This window comes from Sphaerodactylus townsendi, linkage group LG02, assembly GCF_021028975.2.
Source record: "Sphaerodactylus townsendi isolate TG3544 linkage group LG02, MPM_Stown_v2.3, whole genome shotgun sequence".
NCBI lineage: Eukaryota > Metazoa > Chordata > Lepidosauria > Squamata > Sphaerodactylidae > Sphaerodactylus > Sphaerodactylus townsendi.
The window spans coordinates 78,698,380-78,717,300 of record NC_059426.1 but is presented as its reverse complement, the minus strand read 5'-3'; the positions used below and the strand labels follow the sequence as shown (position 1 = coordinate 78,717,300).

The 18,921-nt window shown below is 42.7% G+C and overlaps 1 protein-coding gene across 13 annotated transcripts in view; it reads right to left on the bottom strand.

The window, feature by feature from the left end:
* TSPAN4 (tetraspanin 4) overlaps positions 1-18,921 on the bottom strand; it is a 672,180-nt gene that overhangs the window by 76,319 nt on the left and 576,940 nt on the right. For all 13 annotated transcript variants that reach the window (XR_007243687.1, XM_048486901.1, XM_048486903.1 and 10 more), the window contains one exon: positions 7,764-7,955. Coding sequence is in view for 12 of the 13 variants with exons in the window: in XM_048486901.1 (XP_048342858.1) it covers positions 7,764-7,955 (192 nt within the window). In the remaining variant the exon portion in view is untranslated. The remainder of the gene's footprint in view (positions 1-7,763; positions 7,956-18,921) is intronic.

Below are 18,921 nucleotides of genomic sequence, written 5' to 3'. Positions count from 1 at the left end.
AAATGCTTTGTCTTGGAAATACCAAAGCAGTTACAAATAATGGCTGGGAACCTGCAGTATGGATTATGCAATTCAAACAGAAGTCTATAGAAGAGCCATGGTTGAATTGAAGGAATAAGCACACATTATTTCCCAGCACTGAAATAAAAAAGTAGGGAAATAAATTGTTTTATACCAGCACAGCGTGTGAGGACATTTCTTCAAAGAAATTTAAACAGCTGATAGGCAGACCTACTCACCATATGATACACACACAAACAGGCACACTCTCCCTTTCAGGTTGAGCAATCTAGCCAATTGCATGTTCTTTCACTCAAAATACAGGGTTGGAGGTCAAGGGGACAGCCCCCATTTTTCAAATAATGGCAGTACTATTAGGCAGAACAAGGTAGAAGTCTTAGGGAACGACTGAACTACCGTAATTTATATTTTTACCCATGAAAAACACAAGATCTATATGTATGTGTGGGGGTGGGGGTGGGGTGGGGGAAGTCTCAGGCACTAAGATGTCTTGAAACCCTTGTCCCATATCATCAAAATTCTCAATGATGCAGGGGGGGGGGGAGGGACTCCAATCTTCGCCTCTCTTCTTCCTTTCTCTCATGGCAGCAATATAAATCATGTAACCTCTGAAAATACATGGTAGCAATATAAACAATGTGACCTCAGAAAATATATGGTATGGCTACCATACTGTCAGGGATTTCCCAGTGGAAGTTACCTCATACAATAGCCAACCCAACTTTATAAGCTCCTCTTTAAATTTAACCCAGTTTAAAAGTAAATATTCCCTCCCTTCTCTGCTTCCACCCCCCTGCCCAGAAACTATCTCTTGCTGCCTTTAGCACCCCATTCACTTCTGTCTGTTACATAGCTTAAGGAAGGAAGAAGTCATCAATCCTCCTAGGTCAGGGGTAGGGAACCTGCGGCTCTCCAGATGTTCAGGAACTACAATTCCCATCAGCCTCTGTCAGCATGGCCAATTGGCCAATTGGCCATGCTGGTAGGGGCTGATGGGAATTGTAGTTCCTGAACATCTGGAGAGCCGCAGGTTCCCTACCCCTGTCCTAGGTAAACCAGAAATTATAAGACAGAACTGTTTATCTGAAGGTTCCAGTAAACAATGGGTAAGTCCAGGAATACTCCAGAGCCTTTGGAAAAGTAGTCACACAATCCCAGAAAGTTTGTCTGTCAAAGTTCCAGAAAGTTTTCCAGCCTTCATTGCCGTGGCATTATAATTGTCTCTCCACACTCTCCTAATACATTTTCCTTTTTTCATTTGTCTGTTTATTGTGTGAGGAGTTTTTTGCTTCTGCTGAGAAAGCAATATATCACTAGTAAGTTTATACTTTTAGTGGCCTCTAATGATGCTTGTAATTGTCGATCCAGTTCTATATTGAGGTGAAATGGATTCATCCATGACTAGACACATGGATTCCTGGCACTGAAGAATTTACCTCATATCAGATCTGAGAAAAGTTAACAGTGGATACAGAATGTCCTGCGGTTTACAACATGATATTTGAGAAGGCCAACCCCTTTTCCTCTTTCTGCTCACTGAAGTGGTCTCATGCCAGCCCACTGACTTGTCAATATCACCTTCCTCCATTTCAGCTCCTGCCGCAAGCTATTAAAACAATAGAAGCTGAAACAGTAGACATGGATCAATATCTGCATCTCTCTGTGTGAAATCTATTGACAGGAAATCATTCATGGGACAATTTCAACCACTCTCTCAAACACCTTTTTACATCTCCCTGAATACATTCCATGCTACTGGCAGAGATTCTGCTGTCAATTCTTTGATAAAGTCCAGCGTTAGAAGCAGAACACTTTTAAACATCAAGTTTCTTTTCTTGATTTCTTAATACATAAGCCTGTCATAGATTAATACATAATCTCATATTTTTGTATACTTTTAAACAAGTTAAAAGCCACAATACTAGTAGATTGGAAGATGAGTTGTTTAAAATATTGAGGCTATAATATCCTATGGTTGAGAATATCTGGGAGACCCAGGTTCAAATTTCATTCATGCCAATGGAAACTCACTAGGTGACTGACCTTGGACCAGTCACTCTCTCGGCCTAACCTACATCATAGGGTTGCTGGGAGGATAAAATGGAGGAGAGGCAAATTATGTAAGCCACTTTGGGTCATCATTGGGGAGAATGACAGGGTATAAATGAATTAAATATCCCCATTAGTTATCATGAGCAGGTTAACACAAGCAGGAACAACTGAAGTTGCATTTGCATCAAAAACATATTGAGGTGATTTGTGATAGTGCACAAAACTACAAGTCTATAATGATACAAGTTCAAATAGCAGATTCAGATGGTAATGGTAGCAGCAATCTCCCATCTTACCCTTTACTAGCAACCAGCCAACTCCACCTGCTACCCCTAATCAGCTGTCAGAGGGGATTAAGTCTTTTCCCATCTGCCATTCCCAAGGCTTCTTTAAAACCAGCCCAGCAGTCTAGTCAGTTCCTGGTGTCCTTTCTTACTGTAAGAGTTCAGCCACCATTTCTGCTTGTTTTTTTCCCAGGGTAACAAAGTGGTCACCAAGCTCCTGTGAGGGGAAGCCCTGTAGCCAGGGTTGCAAAACTCCATCTGAGGGCTGTAGCTCTCTCAGAATTACAGCTGATCCCTGAATACCTTCCCCTCCGCAAACCCTGCTCTCCCCAGTCCCCATATAAACTGGTGCTGATGAAGGGATGAGGAAATATGTGTGCATGGGTAGAACCACATATGTTCGTTATCCTTAAAAATTACAAAGCTGACCAGAGGAGGCACAAAATTCCCCATTTCTGTTGTACAGGAACTAGATGTTCCAACAGAAAGTCTGTGTCCTCATGCAATGAAGCCAGTTTTCCAAATCATGCCTTCAATAGGGTTGGATCTGATCTTTTCTTCCTGCTAAGAGGAATCTTTAATTGGAGGAAGACTCCTGCTATTTGGAGGAAGGACCCTTTCTCCAATGGAAGACTCCCTGTTTAGTGGGAAGGAACAGTCAGTGTCTTTACATTTTGGTTTCCCCAGGCAGTTTCACTGTATCTTGGGGAATAACCTAACTTTTTAAATATTAGCCAACATACTGCACTGCAATTTTCTGACTGCTACAAAGCAAGAAGCGACACTATCCAACTATCTCAAAAAGCACAAGCTACCCAACTATACAAGCACAACACACTATGCTAGACACAGATGGAAGGACATGGTGAAAGCTTTTCTCTCAGGTATGGAAGGATTCAATTTCAGGCTTGCCATACTTCACAAAAATCAAGAAACAATGCGTTCTCAATGGAAACAAAATTGCTTTAAAGCTAACTTTCTTCTGCCTCTCATCTTTAGCTTTCAGTCTGCTCTAAATTGCACTGATGGGAGTGATTTAACAGGAATGACTGCTCTGGAATGAAAAGTAGCAGCTTATGTTCCCTTCTCTGCCTCTTGCAGACAGACAGGGATTATAAGAAACTATTTCAGCCAGGTGAGACTTGAGGACCTACCAAAGTATTCCACTCACTGGATAATGTTGGTTCTAAGTACAAAAAACTGATTCTGTTTATAATATTCCAAAGTTAACAATCAAATGAACTGCCATTTTTTTAAAAAAATGAAGAAGTTAATAGCACCCCCCTAAACAGAGTCATACCCTTTCCAATGAACTTAGAAGGACAAAATTCTGATTAGGATGGTACTGCAAGTTACAAAAGGGGATATGCTGTTTTGTTAAGTGTTCTGCAAAAAATCAAAGGAGAGTGTAAAGGGTCTTCTGTGCCCCATACAAACCACATTCAAAACAAATCTCTGAATGCTCCACTACTCTCCCACCAATCAGTTCATTCACAGATTCTGGAGTCAGAACGCTAAAATGAGAGCAGATGCTATGTAGGCAAATGCTAGGAATCAGGATAGCTATCAAAGCATCCAGCTGTTACTACATGTATTGCAAATATTATAGGAAATAATACATGACAATCTTCTAATAGTATATAGTACTAGAAAAATGCCTTAGATGTCAAGTGCTTTTGCAATTAATTACAAATACTGAAAAACAAATGTACAACCAACAGAAAATAAAGCAGCCTTCATGTCCTTCAACTACCCTATGATGTAATAATACTCCAACATTCATTAATTTGAGTGTTGTCACTCGCATTGACTCAAAGTCCCTAGAAGTTCAACTGACAGGTTATATTTCTCTTTCTTGGCAGACAACATTTTTTTTAAAAAGGAGAGAATTCTTAAGTATAGCCAAGAAGAGCAGAGATATGAGTTTTGTAGCAAAAACACACATGATTTTGCATTCCACATTTTGCCTCTTCATCCCAAAATACCATAAGCAGGATTCTATATGTTGCTGAATTAGTGTCCAGGATTGGGTCCAAGGACGTAGGTAAGGGGGGGGGGGTTCCTCAGGTTCAACCCCCCCATTCATGACTGAAGCTCTGTCCCCCTTGTTTGTGGTTTTTTGATATTTTGAAGCATTTTTTGTTTTTGGCCTGCAAGAGGTGCATTTTTAGGCTAGAAGCACCAAAATTTCATGGATGTTTTGAGAGGCTCTCCTGATGATGCCACCCAGGTTTTGTGAAGTTTGGTTTAGAGGGTCCAAAGTTATGGACTCCCAAAGGGGGTGCCCCCATCCCCACTGTTTGCAATGGGAGCTAATAGAAGATAGGGGCTACACATTTGAGGGCTCATAACTTTGGACCCCCCTGCATCACACTTCACCAACCCTGGCTGGTACTATCAGGAGAGTCTCTTACTAATACCACTCAGGTTTTGTGAAGTTTGGTCCAGGGGTTCCAAAGTTATGGACTCCCAAGGGGGTGCCCCATTTCCCATTGTTTCCAATGGGAGCTATAAAAGATGGGGGCTACACATTTGAAGGGCCATAACTTCGGACCCCCTGAACCAAACTTCACCAAACCTGGGTGGTATCATTATGAGAGTCTCCTAAAGATACCCTGAGAATTTGGTGCTGCTATCTTAACAATTATACCCCTGACAGCAGGCACCCCCCAAGTTTCCCCAGATTCTCCTTTTAAATCCACCCCCTTCAGCATGGATTTAAAGGGAGAATGTGAGGTTCCCAGTTGAAACAACATTGTGTGGGGGATAATCCACCTCAAAACAGCATCACTTTCAATGTTGTTGAACTGGGGACTCCAGATTCTCCCTTTAAGGTGGATTTAAAAGGAGAATTTGGGCTCTCTAGTTCAAACACCATTGAAAGTGATGCTGTTTGGGGGTGGATTCCAGCATCACAGTGGCAGCCCATTGTGGGGGGGGGGGGGCGTAAAACGCAGATTTTGCACTGGGCTCCATTTCCCCTAACTATGCCTCTGCCCAGAAGGGAAGGCAGAAGGGGCTGCTGGCTGCTGGTTGGGAGCCCAGCTGGAGGGAGGGTTGGGGAGGGTGGGGCAGGGGAGTCTGCTGTCCCCAGCCTCAGAGAGCTGCTTTTATAAGCACTGAGGATGGGGTGGGGCTTGGGGAGGTGTGGCCATGCCCCCAGGGGCGGGTGGGGGCATGGCCTCACCTCCGAACCCCCCCCCATAACAAATCTATACCTACGTCCCTGATTGGGTCCAGGGCTACTTCACCCTCCAGGTGTATTTTCTGTTATCCACATGTCAGAAAAGGTTTCAGAATGTAAAAGGTGTGTGGGGAGGGGGGGGGAAGGTTTGCCAAAAACTGTGGACTCTCACCAGCAACCTCTCCCTGACATGGAATAGATCTGAGGGTAGGTTGACACTGAATCTCCCATGTCCTTCTTCAGGGGTGGACTTGTGGTGATTGACAGGAATCTGGCCTACTAGTCTCCCCAGCTGGGCTTTCCTCTCTGCTCCCTTCCCCTAGGGCCTAAGGTTTCAAAAAGCTGCTCTACCTGCCTAAACAGGCCCCAGCAGCTGATGACTTCTTCCTTGGGTATGTTGCCAAGTACAGCCTGCTACCTGAGCCTGACCTCCCATCTGAGGCTTGTGCTGGATCCAACCTCTGAAGCTATTGCTGGGCCTTTCCCTTGCCCCTTTCCCATAGTTCCTTGTTGGATTGGCTGCCTTAGTAGTGCCATAGCAATGGTGTCCTCTGCTAGAGCCTCCTCTGGATCAGGTGAGTATGGAGGTGAGGCTGCCACTCCTGGACAATTAGTTTAGCTATTCCTATCTTGGGTATGAAAAACCTTCCTGAATCTCTGCCCCTTCCCATTACTCACCAATAATCATGAACTGTGTACCATAGCAAATTGCAGGGGAACTTCAACAGAAAAAGTAAAGCAATTTTACAGGGAAAATTGTCCACCATTTCTGATCTTCTTATTGAAGAATCCTAATGAAGCTATGAAACCCTGGGACTTCCCAGAGCAATTTTTTAAACAGCAGTGTTATGCAGTGTTATAGACAGCCTGCACTGATTCTAAGCAATTAGCTTTTCAGCAGAAGGCGTGCATGCAAATGAATTTGATTATGCTTCTATATACAATAAGCTGCTGGTACAGTCAAGGTCATGGCATTCTTGGTTCTGATTTCCAGATATCCACATACTCAAGAGTATTTTGACAAACAAGCCTTCCCTGTGGGTGACTGCTGAATGAGATGCACTTGTTAGCACTGAATGGTAAATAATGACCTTGAAATTGTGCAGTTTCAGATATCTATAAGAATCTCTTGCTCCTAAACTATAGCAGTAATCTCCTCCTCCAGAGACAGTTCTGAACCCTTTCTTCAGATAAATCCAGGATGGCTTATTAACTTAAGGATCCCTTCTTCAGAAAAATGAGAAAATGATTCCAGCTCAGTAATACTGAGTGGCAAGTACTACCTGTGCTTAACCGAGCAGTCTCCAAATGGCATGCCTTCAAACAGAAAGAGCTCTGAGGTGATGGGCCTGGCATCAGCAGCCTCAGTGACAGAGAACGTGAGCAGCAGCAGCCATCCCTCCTTTTCCTCCCCCATCCACCTGCAGTCTTGGTCAAAGGGGAGGCCCCACTCCTTGCCCACCCACAGAGAAGAGGCCTGATAGCCACTCAGTGAGTTTCCATAGAAAAATGTTGACTTGGGACTCCCAGATCCTAAAACTGTAAACACTACACCACACTAGATTCTGTGGGGTGACTGCCATTAAACAGTGACAAGTACCAGGCCTGGGTGAGTAACGCAAGTTGAATGTTATCAAGTTGCCCAGAGGTTGCTGCCAGGCCTGGCTCTGAGGAGTTCTCCCTCAAATGCCAAAACAGTGCTGGGAAGGGTGCTGTCTCCTCCCCCTGCTTTTTAGTGGAAGAAACTAAGGCCTGAGGGCTGGTAATACTGTTGTAGCTGCTTAGCAATGGCTGCAATGGCTACAGGGGCTGTTTCTATTATTGGGGTGGGGGGTGAGGAGCATGTCAATCCCTCCCTGTACTTTTTCCAGATTTCAATTTGTTTGGCAAACCTGAGGTATTTTCCAGTTCATACAAAGATCCATCTTGTCTGTTGATGGCTACAGTCTCCAGATTCAAATATCCACAGATTTGGTCATATTGAAAAGTAGATCATATACTTTTAACATTACATATAATTGAAGTAATCCAGTGATGGGTACCTTATTAAAAATGGTTAGCCATTTTCAGAATAGGCAGCAAGGCTTGGTGAAACACTAAACTTGTAAACATGGACTCCAATTCTAACAGTGTGCTGAGTTTTAAACCTAATGTGTATAAAAGCATGACAATCACAAGACAAACTGCAGGCAGACAAAGGAAACTACTTGTTTTGTACTCACACTGAGCAGGAGGCACTTGTTTTCTTTGATGGCTCCTATGCACCCCACAAAGCCGATGATCATTACAAAAGTCCCTGTGACAATCAGCAAGTTGGCTGCTGACAGGGAAGGGAAGGAAGAAGACAGAGTCGCAAAGTTCCCTTGGGTAACAGCTAGCCATATGCCAACTCCAAGGATTCCACAGCCTCCCAGCTAGAAAGACACAAAGAGAAAGAAGATAACTCAGACTCAGAACCAAGAAAGATGCTATTATTGTAATTGTCACCCCTGCTATTCTTCTCTTATAATCATTAATTAAAGCAACATTATCAAGGAAAACTAAAATAAATCTGTGTTTTTTCTTAGTTATTCATACGTATGCCCATTGGAATCATACCAAAATTGTACTTGTGCTGGCCCTTCGTCTGGCACCCAGTCAAGCTGAGTACAGTTAACATGTGCACAGTAAGAGATGGTTTCTTATCCCTTAAGCTTTCACATGAAAGAGACCAGGGGAGAGAAAGAGCCAGAGTTATCAAAGTGCTGTTATCCCTATTCCACAGCAAGAAATGGAAATGATTTGGACCAGCTTCACAAAGAGTGCTTGTCACATGGATAGGATTTGAAATTAAGCTCAAGGATTTCAACTGAGTGCCTTTGCTAGAATTGATGTTTTTCACTTACAGGATATGCATGGACTGAGACAAACTAATGACGCCTGGGTGTTGCTGAAGACTGAACAGGAGCCACAGAATAAATCAGGCAGTTTAGTTGTTTGTCTTCTGGAGTCACTGTCAACTGCAGTCCCGCTCACTGCTGAGGGCAAAGACTAGGCAGGGGCTATTTCATATCCAACTACGTGTCAGGCATAGGCAAATTCTTCAATCAGGAGGGAGGGCTGATTCTCCCTGGCCAAGCAGCTTGATCCACCAGTCTTCACCAGTGACTACTTATTTCTCAGTGGAAGGAATGACTACAAGGACAAAGCAGTGTGTGATTCTCCTGGCACCTGCCATTTTTATCCATGCCATATTATGAAGTGCTACTTGGCTTGCAGTGCAGGCTCCCCTGCTGAGAGAGGGGCATCTGCCAAGGAAGAAGTAGTTCTGCGTGAAAAGAGCAGTTTCAAGGAGCTGAGAAAAATCACCAGTGTGGCACTTGGGTCTCCAGTTCCCATTCTTTGATATGAGGAACCAGCAAGCACTCCTACCATCACAACCACCAGGGCGATGCATGAGAAGGGAGCAGGTAAGAGGCAAACAATATGCACAGAGATCTGTGACTTGTTTCATAGCACAACATCTCTAGTCTGTCAGTTACAGTCAAAGTGGATTCATAGCAAGATATCATCTTAGGATTTTACTCCCTAAATACTCTTGCAGATTATTACAACATTAACATGACACAAAACAATTTCAAGCAATAGTTAAAATCATAACCTCTGTAGCATAATAGAATATAAGTGACCAAAGCTGCAGTAATGCCCTCCCAAGTTCCTGGACTTTTCCTCCATGGCTTTCTTGGCACAGGCAATATAAAAAGCCTCTGCCTGGAATACCAGTTTGAAAGCCAAAGTTCATATCCTCTGATTTCACTTCCACAGACCCCACTGGTGTCTTTGAAGCTCTCACAGGCCTGTCTGTCCTGCCTTTTACCACCTCAAATATCTGCTCTCTCAATTCCCTCCCCCTTTTCTCTTTACTTTCCCTCCCCATATCAGAAAAAAGGTAACTGTTACCGAGGTCAGAGTAAGGGCTGCTGGGGAATTTAGTTCCTCACTTAAACATTTTTAAAATACATGTTCTAGGATTTCCACCTCCCCATATTTACATGGACAGACTCTCTTTGCCCAAGGAATCGTCTTAAATTTTCCCTCTAGTACTGCTGGGGCAAGGCAAAACACTTGGCTAGTACTAATGAACAGAAGAGAATGCTAGTTTGTTAGGATCAGAAAATGGGTGTGTCCTTGGAATAATCTTATCAAGAATTTTTTTCCTGGGATCTCAATATAAGGGACAGGTCAGGACATAATGAAGACGATCAAGACAGAGTTCCTCCATATGCAAAGATACTGAAGCAAACAGCGTTTGAATGTATTTCCCAATGAGCAAAGGCAATGGCATTGTCTGAAATTTTAGTGAGGGGAATACTAGTCTTATTTATTTACCAATAAACAAATATACCAAATACAAAGCTCTGGAGTGATCTTTTTTAATTACATCATACTATGGGGCAGATTTTGCCTGAGAGATTGCCTCTTTGTTTATCACAGCATCCCCTTTGTAGATCCTGTGTTGCAGATCAGTATTATTTGCTGGAGACCTTAGAAGATTATCTGGAATGATGTACCAAGAAAGAATAATGTAAAAGAGGCCAGAACAGTTTTTAGGCCAAACAAGTCTGGGTCAGCTGCAATGTTTTTCTTCCAGGATTTTAAAATTGCTAGATGGCATGAGCTCTAATCAAAGGGAGGCTGAGCTCTGCTCTCATTAGGGCTGCTGGGGATCCCTTTGGAGGGCGTGGTCACGGCTGGTGCATGGTCCACCATTGAGGGACGGAAGGGCCCCCCGGCAAAAGCCGCATCATTGCCCATGCCAGGACCCAGCCCGTGCATGCGCAGGATATAGTGCTTTTAATCATTTCTATTAAAGTGTATGGTTTTATTGATGTTCTTTTGCGCCAGGCGGAGTAATTTTTCTTCATATATCCGTACTGTTTCTGGCTCATTCTTTATATTTGTACTTGGGTATCCCAGATCCAACATTATAACTCTATATCACATTGGCAGACACAAGGATCATGGATCTCTCCTCAGTCTCCCTCCACTCCCCTAGCAAACCTTTTCAGACCAAGGAATATTTATTTTCAGGGATGTAGGACCCATATGGGGTAACAGCCAACAGGTCAGAAGGCTGCACTGGGGAGTGCAAAAGATGCAAAACTGATGTCTCCTCACTTTTCCACCAGCAGAGCTGTACTGATGGGAGAGGCAGGAACAGCAGTTCTGATCTAACTACAGTCTCCCAACCCAAGTGACTATTACTCCATTGGGTCCTATGAGTCCATTAATACCTTTTCCCAGAATCAGAAAGGAGTGCTTGGGGAAGGGAATGAAAGAAAGATGTGACCATTTTTACTGATGCATCACAGGATCTAACCACATGCCCTTAGCAATCAGCATAGAAGAGATGAAATCTCTACTGAGAATCTGGGTACTCACAATTTCTTTACATTCATCTTCTGGGTCACCCAAGTATAGACAAACCATTCCTAAGTTTTTTGCACTGATGCAGATCAAAGTTTGGACAACTCATGTGCTGCCCTGTTGAACGATGCTCATGAGTGATGTCTGTAATGACAGCCTACTAACAGCATGGTGAACCTCCTGTTTTAACTGCCTGCCTGGGACTGCAAAACAGGGGTGATATCAAGTGCTTTGCAGGGCACACTATGAAGGTGTTTTTGGTTTGGTTTGGTGGGTGACAAGCTTGATATAGATAGACTGATGGCCCATAAAATAATAACAGGCATAAGATCCAATAGTAAAAATAAATGAATGTATGACTGACTACATAAACCGGCGTAGTTTGATATTCAACTAACATAAACAAGTACTATTCAATTATCTTGCAATGAAAAATAAACAATGAAAAATAAGGCTTGAAGACTGCTTTACATTTCTATTTAATTATTGCAGAGTAGAATCAAACCTTTCTTTAAGATGATAACAGACTGCCATGGTTGTCACAGTCTGGATGAACATGAATGGCAACATTTGATGTGCATTACCAGCAAGATTAAGAAGAGCATTGTTGAGCACTCCTTGATTGCAGGGAATGTGACTGCTCATATTAGCACCTCAAAGATAAATCTTTCCTTCAGCAGAGAGGAAAACTTGAACTATACTGACAATGTCACCACACAACTTACTTCCAAAAGAAAAAAAGAGAGGGAAAAGCATGAAAACTACAGAAATAACTAAACAACAGAGCCTTCTGGAAGAAAATTTGAAGCATGTCTCATTTGGTTTATCAACAAGGGAATGAAAAGCTTTTAGCTAGAAATTAGGAAGGCCTGAACTAATGGCCAAGAAAAATAGTCACATTGCTAGCAAAGTACCCTTCTGAATGTTTTCTTTGAATACATCCTGTGACCAGAATAATGAATTCCGCCCAGTGGAACATATTGTCCATAGAAAGAGCCACTGACGTTTGAGCAACTGTGCCATTAAACGTTTTCTCCCTATTCAGCAAAATTTTTGGAAACAGTTTTGGGCATATCAATACAACAGTTTATTCAATTTGTTTGTTTTTTATTTATGCTTTAAATATATATTATAATGTTGCAGGTTTTGTAGGATACCAAATGTATAAAATAATTGGAATATTGTTCTTGTTAAATTGCTACTATACATAAGAATTAGAATAGCAAAGACTTTGATGAGACTGATGAGCATAAAAACTCATGCTCCCACTGTTCTCTGCTGGCTGCCCATTTTGATTTCTTCCATTTGACATCTGAGGACTTCAGATTTGTGGGAAATTTTACTTGGTTATTAATACAGCGCTTTCCCCCCTTTCCCTGATCGCACGCCATCCCTTGTTTGTGGTGCTAAACAATTCATAGAAGAGTGATGAGACAATGGCTCCTGACAGCTTTCAGAGTTTGCTGCTGTGTGGAATAAAACACAAACAAACCCACTAACAGGGATGATTTTGATAGCTTTCCTGGAAGGCTCTCACATTGCCACAGTGAAAGGAGACACTAATCACTGAAACAAAACAGAGTGACAAAGAAGGGGGGGGGGAACTGCAGAGATGGCATGATATATTAGCAAATAAGTACCAAGCCTATATTGATTTCACAGGAAATATGTGAAGCTGGCCGTGTTTATCAAAGATGACACCTTCAGCTAGCATCCTGATGACGGCAGCATTTACCCCATCTTGAATTAAAAGTGCAGTAAGTTCTGAATGCTGGTACTGAGTAATTACTTTTGACACCCCCTTATATCCACGCACTTACAGCAAATACACACCACTTCCGCCAGCTCTCTTTCTTATCTATATTCTCTGGACAGCTTTTAATGTAATATAAGGAGGCCAGATCTGTGAACAAGTCAGTGTGTATTCATTCTGGCCTTGTGAGCTAAGATATGAACCAGGGCTCTCATTTTGACTGGGTAAATGACCGGCACATTTTCTGAATTTTTAGAGCTCAACTGGAAATGCTATTTTAAAGAAACAGGCTTGACACATTCAACAAAGCACAGACTCCCGTTGTGCCAGGATGGGGACTAACCCATGGGGTAGGGGAGAGAAGCACAGACAAACACAATGGGAAGAATCAGCCACACTTTATTGATTCCAGGTTCCTCAGATCTTGGCACAGCATAGGCTGTGAGTAAGATTGACAGCCCAACTGCTGTCAGCACCTTCTGCAACCCTCTTGATGGAGTAACTGAGAGAAGAGGAGTGGTATTAGGGGTGGAAATGAAAGAATACACTATAATTAGCCTTGTCCTCTGAGTTAGTAAGGGGTTCAAATGAGAACTTCTCTTTGTCAAGAGAGACTTGTGGATTGCCAAACACCTCTTCAGCCCTGCTGCTTTCAATCTGAGTGGTTGACCAGAGAGAACCTGCAGCCTACAAGTCTGCAAGTCGCAACTGTCCCATGATGGGTTGACTTTCAGGGGAGGCTGCAGGAAGCTGTTTGAGAGCTGACTGGCTCATGGCCAGCACTGGGCCCAATTGCCCAAAGTCATCCTTGTCCCTGCCCCCTCACCCAAAAGCAAATGATTCCCATGCTGGAGCTATACTCCTTCATCTTGTGCACTCAAATTATGGAAGGAAAAGGGGATGAGTGATCAGAACTCCTTGCTCATTCAAAGAGAAATCAGCCTCCATCCCTGAAGACTGGAAGATGGCCAATGTCACACCAATCTTTAAGAAAGGATCTAGGGGGGACCCAGGAAATTACAGGCCAGTCAGTTTGACATCTGTTCCTGGCAAATTAGTAGAATCTATCATTAAAGATAAAATTATTAAACATGTAGAAAAGCAAGACCTGCTGAGGAAGAGTCAGCATGGCTTTTGCAGAGGCAAGTCCTGTCTCACAAACTTACTAGAGTTCTTGGGGATGTAAACAGGCATGTGGGTAAGGGGGAAACAGTGGACATTGTCTACTTGGATTTCCAAAAGGCTTTTGACAAAGTTCCTCACCAGAGACGTTTGAGAAAACTCAGCAATCAAGGAATAAGAGGGGAAGTCCTCCTATGAATTAAAAACTGGTTGAGAAACAGGAAGCAAAGGGTGGGTGTAAATGGGAAGTTCTCCCAATGGAGAGATGTAGGGAGTGGTGTCCCCCAAGGATCCATTTTGGGACCAGTGCTCTTTAACCTATTCATAAATGACCTGGAAGTAGGGGTAGGTAGCGTGGTGGCCAAGTTTGCAGATGATACCAAATTATGTAGGGTGTACCTCAAAGGATTGTGAAGAACTCCAAGCGGACCTTTATAAATAAGGTGAGTGGGTTAAGAAAAGGCAAATGCAGTTCAATGTAAAAAAATGTAAAGTGATGTACATAGGGGGGGAAAATTCAAACTTCACATACACGCTATAGGGGTCAGTGCTATCAGTCACAGATCAGGAAAGGGATTTGGGCATCTTAGTTGATAGTTCCATGGGAATATCAACTCAATGCATGGCAGCTGTGAAAAAGGCAAACTCTTTGCTGGGGATAATTAGGAAAGGAATTGAGAATAAAACTGCAAAGATTGTCATGCCCTTATATAAAGCAGTGGTGCGACCGCACTTGGAGTACTGTGTTCAATTCTGGCCACCACATCTCATAAAGGATATCGAAGAGATACAAAAAGTGCAGAAAAGGGCAATGAGGATGATTGAGGGATTGGAGCACCTTCCTTATGAGGAGAGGCTGCAGCGTTTGGGACTCTTTAGTTTGGAGAGGAGACGTCTGAGGGGGGATGTGATTGAAGTCTATAAAATTATGCATGGGATAGAAAATGTTAACAGAGAAATTTTTCTCTCTTTCTCACAATACTAGAACCAGAGGGCATACATTGAAAAAGCTGGGGGGGGGGGGATTAGGACTAATAAAAGGAAACATTTCTTCACACAATGTGTGAAGTTTGGAATATGTTGCCATAGGAGGTGGTGGTGGCCACTAACCTGGATAGCTTTAAAAGGGACTTGGACAGATTTATGGAGAAGTCGATGTATGGCTACCAATCTTGATCCTCCTTGATCTGAGATTAGAAATGCCTTAGCAGACCAGATGCTCGGGGGGGAGCAGCAGCAGAAGGCCATTGCTTTCACATCCTGCATGTGAGCTCCCAAAGGCACCTGGTGGGCCACTGCGAGTAGCAGAGTGCTGGACTACATGGACTTTGGTCTGATCCAGCAGGCTCTTTCTTATGTTCTTATAAAGAGGTTAGAAAGTGAATTACTCAAACTTGAAATGCATATTCTTCGATTGACTGTCCACCATTTAAACAAAGTAATCCCAAATAATTACTAATATAAGCATACAATTGGAGAATTTAGTTTTGTACATGCTATACAACAGCAGCAGGAGAAACTGCCTCATTGTTCATCCTAACAGTCTGGGTGCATCTAAATGATTTGTATTGTCTTGAAAATGCATCTAATCAGTGGCTCATGTGTTTGTTATCAGATTAGGATCCATACAAACTGCTTACTCAGTTATAAGTAAGCCCCTTTGCATCCAGAAAAGCAGCTAATACTTGTCATGCATTATACATAGGGTGTTTCTGAGAAAAGCCTATCATTCTATTCAGCTGTATTTCACATCCATTTATTTGTCTATGACTTCCCTCTGTGACACACCTCTGAAGATGCCAGCCACAGATGTAGGTGAAACGTTAGGAACAAGATCCACCAGACCACGGCCACACAGCCCGGAAAACCCACCAGAACCAGCTGAATCCAGCCGTGAGAGCCTTTGACAATTCTGGCTAATTTTCTGTGAGGATATTCTCTTACAATCTTAACTAACAAGGATAATAAAGTACTTTTTTACAACATAATATTATTGTAATAGCATTTATAGTATTTGTAACAGCAGCTGCTGGCCCCATTCTCTTTAAATAACTCTATATTGTTGTACCTCTAATGCTCAAATTTATCACATACCCTGGCAACTTTAAGAAGCGATTAGTTCTAAGATGCTGACCTTCTAACAACCCCAACAAAAAATCTCCTTGCAAAGGGGCTATTGATTGGGAAGGTCCATACAACTGGAGCCATACCACACTGCCAGAGGCTGTTTCTATTCACCATGTTACAATGTACCCACAGTTTTAACATGTGAAAGTTTTCTATTATTTCCATGGGAGCAATTTGGACATTCCAGAATGCAGCCCAGCAAAAGCCTGAGGTCATAACCATGATGCTCTCATCAACATACCTGAACAGACCCTGTAAGGAATATGTAATGGATAAAGCTAGATCTCTCTCTCTCTCTCTCTCTCTCTCTCTCGCACACGCATGCACGCACGCACGCACACACACACACACACACACACAGGATTATAGCTCTGTCAACCTACTGTCTGCTCTAGGCAAAATTGGTAGAAAGCAATATTAAAACCAGAATTGTTAAATACATAAAGAAGAATGTGCCTTCTTGAGGACAAGCCAGAACGATTGGTGAAAGAGAAGCACTGTTTCACCAGTGTTTTAGAATTCTTTCAGAGGGTCAACAGAGGAGTAAACAAGGGTGAATCAGCAAATCTTATATACTCAAACATCCAAAAAGCTTTTGATATAGTCACTCACCAGAAGCTCTTTATCAAATTTAATAGTGTTACCGCCAGAAAAATATAAAAAATATTTTCCTAAGCCTATCGCCAGACTGCACTGGCTAAGGACCAAAGCAAAGAGACCAGTGTTACCCAGAAGTCTCCATAGGGTCTGGAAAGGACGTGTATATGTGGTTGTGCCAATGGTTTTGAATTCAGATCTCTTCAGTCCTAGACTGATGCAATGACCTCTAATGACTGTTACTCATGCAAATTAGTACAATTTCCCAGATAAAGTGTAATAAATAAAATTAAGGCATTGTACAACTTCCATTTCTTTCCCATTTAAGGAACAGTTCATGATACAAGAATTTAAAAACCAACTTTAAGCAGACGCTTTTCTAATTTTTATTTGCATAGCAAGATTTGTCTCATACCAGCTTGCTCCCCAAGGATGGTGGGGGCAGAGATTAGAACGAATTAGCCAAACACCTCTCCTATTCATCTTCTCACCCAGTGGAAATGTAGCTCATACTACTCTATGTGTGAGAAAACAAGATTCCCTTAAGTCCCAACAACAGTTAAATCCTCCACATCATTAGCTAAAATGAAAAGGTTTTCACACATTCCCTTCAGAAGCATTAGTATCTAAACCAGATTGTTTTAAGTGGTAATAAGGATTCTATCCAAGCTTATCTGATTTCATAGTCATCAAAGAGAAGTTAGCTCCCAACAGAGATTATGTGCTAACACTGAACTCTTGACAGCAGACATGGACCTACAGCTACAGACTGTTAAGCCATGAGCTGAAAGTGTATTCCTAGCTCTCAAGATTCAATCAGAACCAAGAAGTAAAGTCAGTTGTTCCCTTTTCACGGGTGAAGAATACATGACACAAAGCAAAGGAACATCAAACAGATTAGCAGTAGCCAACTGTTTTTGGCACGTATGCCCAAAAGCAAGCTCAAAGTATGCCACTGTTGCACTCACGACGGTGCACATCCAGCTCCTGCCCTTGTTTTAATTTTGCATCATGTCTACTGAGCCAGGGGCAGCAACACAGCACAAACGCAGGTCTGGCTTTTTGCTATATCCAGAGGGAACTGGCATAGGTGGCAAGCATTTGTTACCCACCTGGACTGGAGATGGAAGGCCTGTGGGCCTGGATACAATAAAGAGCTGTGTCTGCTCCAAGGGACAATCAGGAATACAGGCAGCATAGTAGAGTCAGAAGCCAACAGGCAGAAGAATTTGAACAGTCAGAGATGAAAAAGACAAAGGGTGGGGGGGAGAATGCCAGAGGAGGTCGAAAGTAAAGTCAATGCATTCTAAGAAGGAACTGCTGACCAGTCTGTCAGAAAGCTCCTTCTATGTCCTTTTACAGCATCTGTTGGGAGGCTGACTATATTGAAGAGTGCAATAGTACCACTTGGCCTTAGTCTAAATTCCTTGTAAGAGCCCACATGCCTATTGAGATCATCTTCAGGGGTTCAAGCAGCAGCAGCAGCGGCGTAGTGGTTAAGAGCAGGTGTACTCTAATCTGGAGGAACCGGGTTTGATTCCCCGCTCTGCCACTTGAGCTGTGGAGGCTTATCTGGGGAATTCAGATTAGCCTATACACTCCCACACATGCCAGCTGGGTGACCTTGGGCTAGTCACAGCTTCTTGGAGCTCTCTCAGCCTCACCCACCTCACAGGGTGTTTGTTGTGAGGGGGGAAGGGCAAGGAGATTGTAAGCCCCTTTGAGTCTCCTACAGGAGAGAAAGGGGGATATAAATCTTTTTCTTCAATTTCGCAATACATATCGTCTCATTTGGGGAAGTCTGAACATCTCCTGCAAGGTATAGGGCCTTCTTTGTTGTTACTCCAGAGTTGTAGAATGACCTCCTCTCAGAGATGTGCTTGTATTTTTCTCTCCTGAGTCATACAAGGTCTATGTGTTAGTAAAGGCCTTTACATGGAAGGATGATGGGTTGTCTGGAAGGTACACTGTTGAAAATGTTTTATTCTGTCCTGTAAATTTTTTATTTTCAACTATCCTTTAAGTAGAATTTATGAATTTGTTTCTATATTTTATTGAAAGATGCTCTGAGCAATAGGAAGGGCCAGTTACAAACACGTTAATTAAACAAACGAACACATAAGAAGAGCATGAAGAAGTCACTTGCAAGCTGCCATGATATGCGTGCCAAGCTCTAGGAAGATAATCCGTTCTCCCACCAACTGTGCTCTTCCTCTTGCCTGCTTTGCTTCCAAGCCGCATTCACCCTTTGTTCCAAACAAACAGCACTTCAGCCAGGCACGCAGACTTCACCACCATAAGTAATAACACATCACGCAACAGCTGCTTCTCCTTGACGGGTCTCCTGGCATTAGTTTACAACAAAATCTATTGCT